This window comes from Lampetra fluviatilis, unplaced genomic scaffold (genome assembly GCF_964198595.1).
Source record: "Lampetra fluviatilis unplaced genomic scaffold, kcLamFluv1.1 SCAFFOLD_592, whole genome shotgun sequence".
NCBI lineage: Eukaryota > Metazoa > Chordata > Hyperoartia > Petromyzontiformes > Petromyzontidae > Lampetra > Lampetra fluviatilis.
Window position 1 is genome coordinate 20,869 of NW_027621332.1, and position 8,612 is coordinate 29,480.

Consider the following 8,612-nt stretch of genomic DNA (forward strand, 5'->3'; position numbering starts at 1 on the left):
TCTCACCACCACTCACCACCACTCAGCACCCCATCAAATCCTCAACACGCAACTTTCTCCAGGCGGTGGTGGCTACGCGCGCGGTAGCGTAGTGCTTAGCGCGCTGATCTACAAACCCGGCGACCCGAGTTTGATTCCCGCTCGCGGCCAACACCGGTGACGATTTTCTGAACCGGTCCCGAGCCTCTCCTATGTCGACTCAGCCTCAAGTGAGTAACCCGATGCGGTGTGTAAACATCACCATTGGGGAGGCAACGGCGGCCAGCCGTGGTGCGGACCACCCAACTTCTCATCTGCAGTGCCAACCCTCATAGGTGCTCGCTAACATCACTTGCCAAGTCTGTTGAAGGCGATACAGGGGAAGGCAGGGAGGGCTGATGGATCACACAAATGTTGTGAAACCACTTTCCCGTAAGCATCGACCAGCCTGATACCCTGACTCACACGAGAAGGCGGTGCAGAAGATGTGGACTCCACCTGTTCCATCTGTACGGGAGTGTTGTCCCCTCACACGCGTTGGCTTCTTCTGGGTGCTCCAGTTTCCTCTCGCATGTAAAAGCACTTATTCATTGGCCAAACACATTAACGCCGAGGGAGCTGGTAGGAACATTGGGTTGCTCGGTCAATGGCCAGGGTCAACGGCGGCGTGGTGTATTCCGCAAATATGCCCGACTGTGAGGGCGGGCACAAGCCGGCGTGAGTAGGTTAAACGTTGAGTTTTATAAGGGCACCATGGGGTGACCAGCCCCTCCCCACCCAGCCCTCCCTGCACGACGGACACAATAATCCCCTGTGGGCTGGTGTAACCAGGAGGTTCCTACCAGTATAATACTTTCATATAGAGGACCACAGAGCTTGGTGGAAGGGGGGTGGATAGGCACTAGCTCCCCACTGCCTGGCTATGTATTGCCTCCCGTTCAGCTGTGGCTCCTCTCCGCACCTTTCGAGTCGTCCTCTCTTGCTCTTCGGGAGAGCGAGCAAATCCTGTGCAGTCGGCATTTTTAATTTCGGCACCTCCAAAACCCGTTGATGCGAGAGCCACATCCTCATCCACGACCCATATAACCACCACGCGAGGCATCTCTACAAAACACAGTGATTTTATTACAAAACCCACAGGGTCGGACCTTTCACATCCAGCGGTCAAAACGCACAACTGAATATAACACTGTAAGGGCTGCCTGGGCACTGCCAGCCAAGGGCAAGCAGCCCAGGCATCATGGCTGTGTTAAGAAAAACAAAACAATAACCCTGGAAGTGCCATTCCAGCTCCGCAGATCCAACGCAAGATTTGGCTCGGTTGACGACGCGGGACAAAAATGCCCACGTCACCAGATTCTTTTGGCAAAAAAAAAAAACTCACGATGGCTCCATCAATCCGGCATGATAGCTGCCCATTCCCCAAACCAACCAAGGCTCGGGGAAACCGCTTCAACCGAGGCACTTGGACCGCCGCTCGGCGGTTCCAGCACCTGTCCACAGCTGGAATATTCCACCCAGGGCAGCAGCTGCAGTTACAGCAAGAGAACTTTCCTTGTAAACGTTTTAAACAGTCAGGTCGGCGCCGTTTCGTTTCGTGGCCTAGGCCACGTTTTGGCTCGTTTGGTTACAAAAACCCCGGGGAAGTAGTCCCTCTGCCCAAGGGGTGTCATGGCAGAATGTCACTTTCGCCAGGGTTGACGACCCTCACCCACAGCAGGGGTGGAGGGACAGCTCGTCCTCCACCACCACCCTCAGCGCGAGGTCATCGTTGGCGAGGTCATCGTTGGCGAGGTCATCGTTGGCGAGACTTAATAACGACCCTTGCGCGCGCATGGCTCAATGGGAACCGGCGGCACCGTCTTGTGCCAGCCGGGGCTCCCAGTTTTGGTGTTGAAGCCGAGAATACAAAATAACTTAAACGTGCAACACATCCACGCACGTGGCCACCCAGTCCCGTCCCTTATGAGGATCCCTCATCACCAGGGAACCGATGGCACTCGGTAAATGGCAGCCAGCGACCGCCATTCAAATTTAACCATTTGTGCTTGAAGTGCATATACAAAAATAAGGCCACACGAATTTCATCATGATGGCAAATGCCGTTAGTGTTTCCCATGCAGCTGGGTAAGTGCCAGGTAAAGGCTTTGGCAAAAGCAAAAATGAACATTTTTGTTCAGAAAAATGAAAACGTAAAGTGCACGCTGCCACGCTCGGCTGCAGCAGCCGGACGGCGCGCAAGTCCCGGCGCCTGCGTCGCAGGGGCAGCCGTACACCGCACACACGCAACGTGGTACAGCCTCTCAAACATCGCTACTGGCAACTCGTCACAACCACTATCCCTCCCGCAGTCTCCACAACGGTCACCGTCGCCACAACGAACGCTGTCGCCATCTTCCGAGGCGTCACCATCTCCTTCATCACCGCTGTCCTCATCGCAATCACCACCTTCATCACCATCGTCACTTTCTTCATGACCACCACCACCATCATCATCATTATCGGCCTACATCTTCATAACGACGTCATCATGACATCAATCCCCATCTTCTGACTATGACAGTCCTCAGCATCGTCATCGTTGTCATCATCCCAACCATTAATATGTTCATCAGCTCCATCGTCAAGAGTCCGGAGTTTGCACCGCCACTTGCGAATGCGTGTGCTGGACCGGCTTGGATGCCCCGTGATTCACAGACACGGCTCCCCCCTTTCCCTCTGTCGTGCTCGCTGTCCACCGCACCCCGATGGTGCGCGGGGAGGCCTCACGTGCTCACCTGCACGGGCAGACTCTCCAGAGGATGGGGGTCAACCTGCAAGGGAGATGGAGCAACAGGAGACCAGCGTTAGCCACGATGGTTATTGTGGAGGTGATGGCAGCGGAGGTTGAACAAGGTGTTTGTTGTTGTTGTTCTGCTGGATGTGCGAGTGGTGTTTTGTTTAGTCGTGGTACCGTTTGTGACGGTGGTGGTTGAGTGGGTTGTTGTGATGCTTGGAGATTGTTGTAATCATGTGGTGGTGGTTACGGTGGTGTGTGATGCGATCGTGACTGCAGAGGGATCGTGTGAGGTTTTGCTGTGGTACGATTGTAACGAGGGTCACAGTTACGGCGGATGTGCGGTAGCAGTAGTTGCGTTGGTTGTTGTGGTGGTTCTTACGATGTAGTGGAGGTGCTTGGGCAGCAGTTGTGTGGGCGAGTTATTGTTGTGGTAGTTGCGGTAGATCGGGCAATGGTTGTATGGCTGCGCACACACACACACACGCACCTCGGAGTAGAGGGGCGGAGGCTGCAGCATGAACTGCTGCATGTAGAGGTAGGCCGAACGGGGCCCTGCAAAGGCCTCCTCGGTGGGGACGCACAGACTGCGGAACCTCTCCTCCGACACCACGTCCGTGTAGCATGGGGGAGCTGGGGGGGGGGGGGGCACAATAACGGAGTCAACGCCCACTCGCGTCCACCACCATCGCACTCTCGCGTTCCCCAAATACACGCGCTCACTCGTTCACTCGCTCACTCGTTCACACACGCCCCTCTCGCTCACGTCCACCAACATGCCCAGTGCAGCCTTTAACGGGCTGCTTGGGGCAAGTGCTATTAGCGAGCACCTATTAAAGCTGGAATGGCACACGAGAGGGGTGGTGTGCCACACACCGCACCGGGTACTCATTTAAGGCCGAGTCGACCTCACGGTGGTCCAGGCCCGGTTCACATATTCACAACCGTTATTAGTCCTAAGTGGGATTAGAACTCGGTTCGCTGGGTTTGTAGCGCGGTGCACTAATCACTGCACCACCACTCCCCACAGTAGAACACTCGCACACTCGCGCTCACAAAGGTCCCCCATTTAGCCTCAACCGACTGTAGGGGCAAGTGCTGTTAGCGAGCACCTATGAAGGCCGGCACGGCACATGAGGGGGTGGGTGGCCAACACCACGCCCGGCCGCCTTTGTCTCCCTAGTGACGTTGTTTACACATCGCACCAGGTACTCATTTGAGGCTGAGTCGACCTAGCACTCGCTCACACACACACACACGCGCGTGGACGCGTCGGTTTGTACCTTCAGGCGCCTCGGGCAGCTCACTCCACGCTGGTCCCCCAGTGACGCTGCGCTGGCTCGACACGCTGGACGTGCGGGAGCCCAGGGCTTGCAGCGGGATCGTGCCCAGCACCAGCGGCAGCTCCAGCTGCAGGTTTGACGAGCCGGGGATGTCCACGTACACCTGGGAGGAGGAGGCACGGGGGGGTGGGTCAGCATCTCCATCCAGCAGCTCGGCCACAACAACCGCCTGAGGTTCCCGAATGCGCTCGTGTCACGACTGGTCTGCCTCAGGCGACGAGACAACTGTAGACTCGACACCCATTGGGGATTCAATGAATCGTCACCATTCAGGGTGGCACTTGGACAAATATTTTGCAGTCGTTTTGTCCGCTAGCAAAATTAGTCAACCGCTATATATTTACATGCAATTTGTATCACTCTTAACCAATTGTTCCATGCATGACCAACCAGCATCAGGATGGAATTCAACAGCCGTCGCCTGCCAATGCGTCAAACTCACCCCCAGGTGCTCACTTTCACCCCAACCCAGGCTACCCCATGCCGAGCTCATCGAAACCAGCGCCAACTGCCCACCCCACCCCCCTACGGCTTCAATTGCGAAACCCCTCGACCCTCACACAACCACCCACCCACCCACTCGCCCAGCCCACCCCACCACGCCCCGTGGCGCTCACCTGTAGGCAGTACTCGACACGGATGAGGGCGCAGGACAGCACGGAGGGCGGCAGGCGCGGCACCTTGAGCAAGCGGCCGTCCCACGAGTCGGTGCGGCCCGAGGGCACGCTCTCGCCGCGCACCTCCGCCACGGCGCGCACGTGTGAGCGCGTTCGCCCACCCGCCAAGAACACCTGGCGCTGGCAGAGCGCCGCCTTGGGCACGACGAGGCGCGACGAGCAGTTCTCCACCTCGGCGTGGATGGCAATGGCCTCGCCCGGGCAGTAGCCGCGCCGGTCGATCTTCACGCTGAGCGCGATGAGGCTCGAGCCGAACATGGCGAAGCCAACGTTCTTCTCGCGAGCGCCGGCGGCAGACTCCTGCGATCGAGACGGGGAGACGCGTGCGGTGTGAGCGGGGCGGGGGGCGAGGCGGCGGTTTGCATGTGTAAGATGTGCGTGTGTTGCGCACAAAGGCTGCGGGCATCAGTGGGCATTTAAATGTGGTTGCGATGCTGGTATTGGTGGCGGGCGAGTGCTGTTATTAAGTTTATTCGTTTAATCGGGTGAGAACTCAAAGAGACCAAAATCTCAGTGTGCCGCTGGTGTGCTGCTGCTAGTGATGCTGGTGTGCTGCTGCTGCTGCTGCTGCGGCATTCACCTGCAGGCTGGGCGTGTTGATGTCCACGTGCTCCACGACGCTGAAGCGATGGCGCGTGCGCTGCGTCCGGCCCCAGTCGCGCTCCAGTGCGGCCTCCACCCAGTAGCGGACCCAGCCGTGGCGGCCCTCAAACGACGTGGCCAGCGGTCTGCGGGACACAGGGACGGGTTGGCACGGTCAGCACGCTGCAACGCGAGAGCACACTACACTTGTGCCGTATTACACCGTTTTTGTTCTGCGTGCGTGCAGTACATGCTGTGTGTTCTACACCGTGTATATGCTGTGTCCATATCCTGTGAGCGTAGAGCGTGTATGTACAATCCGCGTGTATATTATACGTCTGTGTACACCGTGTGCTTTCTGTGTGTGTACACTGTATATCAGAATCTTTATTTAGGACTGCATGAGGAATCCGATGAGCTATGAAGCTCGTTTCCACAGATGTCCAGCATGGGCGTGTCGGCAAGGAACACGTTTGAGCGTGTCCGCTGCACGCGTACGTGTGGACACACGCGTGCGTCGCATGCGAACGTTGTTGCACACGCGCCGTGTGTACACATGCGTATGCTGTGTGTACGCAGTGTGTGCGTGTACACACGCGGTGTGTACGCAGTGTGTGCGTGTACAAATGCGGTGTGTACGCAGTGTGTGTGTGTGTGTACAAATGCGGTGTGTACGCAGTGTGTGTGTGTACACACGCGGTGTGTACACACGCGGTGTGTACGCGGTGTGCGGTGAGTCATGTGCTCGCTCACCCGTCCGGCAGCACGAAGCAGAACGGGAACTCGTGCAGCCCGGCAGGGAGCGTCACATGATCCTCACTTCCGCCAGCTGTTTGGGAGGGGCGAGATTGGAAAAACATGTTGTGATGACGTCACAAGGAGGAGAGGGCCAATCGGGGCAGGCCCACGTGGGATTGTGCCGCACCCCCCTTTCTAGGAAGGTCCCTTTTGCCAGGAGGGTGGGGGGCCCTTACTAAGAGGGACCCCTCAAGAGAGCAAGAGAGGGTACCCTTCTAAATGGGGATCCCTTACTAATTAGGGACCTCAAATTATTTATTTCTCGAGACGCAGACCCCCTCCCCCCCCTACAAAATACTAACTGGAAAAAAAGTTAACCCACACCGCACCCCCCCCCCACCCTGATACACGCTATCTGGTGCTTCTAGCAGCTGCGCTACAAGCACATTAATGAACAACTTTAACAAGTGCTGTTATACACACGCGGCTCGTATTCATGTTACACACAAACCTCCCAAAGCAAAGCAACTCGGACCCCGCACTCTACAACTGCAGTGTCAACAAAGTTGCCGAGTGATTTACTGGCACGGAGGAGTACGGCATTTGGGCTTCGCTTACAGGCACCGAGCCGGTTGTGAACATTCCACATTACTATGGCGGGGGGGGGGGGGGGAGAGGCAATGCTATCCCATAGAACAACCCTCGAGATTTCTCAACAAACAACGCAAAATATGATAATTGTTTTTTTTACCATTTTATCTGGCAACAAAACTGACACCTTTTGCATTGACCACAATACTTGCGGTCGGAATTCAAACAAAAAAACACAACTCTGATCATGTATGCACCGTCCTTGAAATTGATTGGTCCACACCAGAGACAACTTTTCTTAAGAGCCCAGTCCCACATGGTGTTGGACCAGATGAAGCCAAAAGTCGCACAACTCAAAGAACAAAACATGTGTCAGTTTTGCTGCCAGATAAAAACCCAATTATCATATTTTGCAACCGGCAAAGGAGTTCCCAATTGAAGCAACGCAAAGTGGCACCCCCACGTCAGACCCCCCCAATGCTTCACGAATCCCCCGTGAATTTCGATTTAAAGCTTTCGTGACTGCAGGGATTCATCTTCTTGGTTCTTTCGGTAAAGTCACGTAGAATGGAAATAATAAAATAATAAAACATAATAAAATAATTCTCACGACGTTTCGGCCACAACGCAAGCAGCCGTCCTCAGGTGAACAGGTCTGTCGAGAAGACAGCGTCTGAATGAACACCACCAGGCTTTCTGACAGACGCTGTTCTTCACCTGAGGACGGCTGCTTGTGTTGTGGCCGAAACGTCGTGAGAATTATTTTATTATGTTTTATTATTTTATTATTTCCATTCTACGTGACGACTTTACCGAAAGAACCAAGAAGATGAACCCCCCCCCCCCCCCAGGCTTCAAACTCTTAGTTCTTTCGGTAAAGTCACGTGGGTAAAAAAATGAAATTAAAATTAATAAAACAATAAAAAATCACGACGTTTCGGAAGCAACACAAGTCTCCGTCATCAGGTGGGACCGTCACAGCCACATTTGCTGCATCACCATCCACTCACCCGGGGGAGCGAGTAGCGTCTGCTGCACGTCCAGGTACGTGGCCTCCTCGCGGCAGGCGAGGGCCAGGGGAGCCGCGGCCCTCCGGCCCAGCAGCTCGGGCTCGGCCCAGCTGACCCGTGCGAGGCCCCGGGCGCGAACGCGGAGCGAGCCGAGCCGCGACTCGCGCCGCAGCCTCAGCAGCACGCGGCCACGCACCTCCTGGCCGGCCACGAACACGCCGCCGCGGCCGCCGCTGCCGCCGCCGCCGCCGTCCGGGGCATCCAGCTTCACGGAGAGACACTTGACGTCACCGAGACCCATGGTTCAAGCCGCAACAACAACAACAACTCGGTGGTGGTGGTGGTGGGGTAGGTTCGCAGATGTCCACCAAAACCCACCGACGCACAACCTCCTGCTGCTGGTAAATCCGAGCAGATGCGAGACGCGATTTTCTTGCAGCGTTTTAAAACTTCGCTGCACCTGAGCTGCTGCTGCTGCTGCCGACCGAAATCTCGGCAGCGTTTAAGAATGCCCGCTCTTCTTTCCAAGAAGGCCGCAGCAGGGGCCTGGCAAAGTCCTCCTAGCCACCCCTCCCCCCTTGACTAATTAACGGGAGGCACAATTAACGCGATGGGCGAACGCTCCAGAACCGCCACAGAGCTCGCTCATTCAGTCGCTCTCAGACGGTCAAGTGCACGTCGCCACCCCCTCCCCGCCGCTATTTAAGGGGAGACCCCCTCAGCCCCTCCCCCTTAGAGGGGGCGGGGCTCATCCCCCCCACCCCGCGGGTGCGGGGGCTTCCCCCCCCACCCAACCGCCGCTAACACGCGAAGACGTCGTGCACAGCGCGTGTTCGGTGACTTCACCGTGGGCAGAGCGCGCTCGTGATTGGCTGGGCGCGAGCGGTAAACAGCTCGCGATTGGTCGAGCGTCCGC

General features: G+C 56.5%; 1 protein-coding gene across 1 annotated transcript; it reads right to left on the bottom strand.

Annotated features, from left to right (window-relative positions):
- Nucleotides 1-1,084: 1,084 nt before the first annotated feature.
- LOC144955107 (arrestin domain-containing protein 3-like) lies at nt 1,085-8,374 on the bottom strand. The gene is made up of 7 exons (XM_078885443.1): nt 7,697-8,374; nt 6,111-6,186; nt 5,356-5,503; nt 4,716-5,075; nt 4,039-4,201; nt 3,246-3,388; nt 1,085-2,792 (listed from the first exon to the last, which is right to left on the bottom strand). The coding sequence occupies exons 1-7, from the start codon at nt 7,995-7,997 to the stop codon at nt 2,745-2,747; spliced, it is 1,239 nt and encodes a 412-aa protein (XP_078741569.1). The 5' UTR covers nt 7,998-8,374; the 3' UTR covers nt 1,085-2,744.
- Nucleotides 8,375-8,612: the final 238 nt, after the last annotated feature.

Bases quoted from the DNA above. Each gene is read 5' to 3' on its own strand.
- LOC144955107 (XM_078885443.1), bottom strand. From the start codon at position 7,997: ATGGGTCTCGGTGACGTCAAGTGTCTCTCCGTGAAGCTGGATGCCCCG. The intron at 6,187-7,696 runs GTGAGTGGATGG...CCTCCCAAACAG, and splicing joins GACGCTACTCGCTCCCCCGG to CTGGCGGAAGTGAGGATCAT. The intron at 5,504-6,110 runs GTGAGCGAGCAC...TGTGTCCCGCAG, and splicing joins TGCTTCGTGCTGCCGGACGG to ACCGCTGGCCACGTCGTTTG.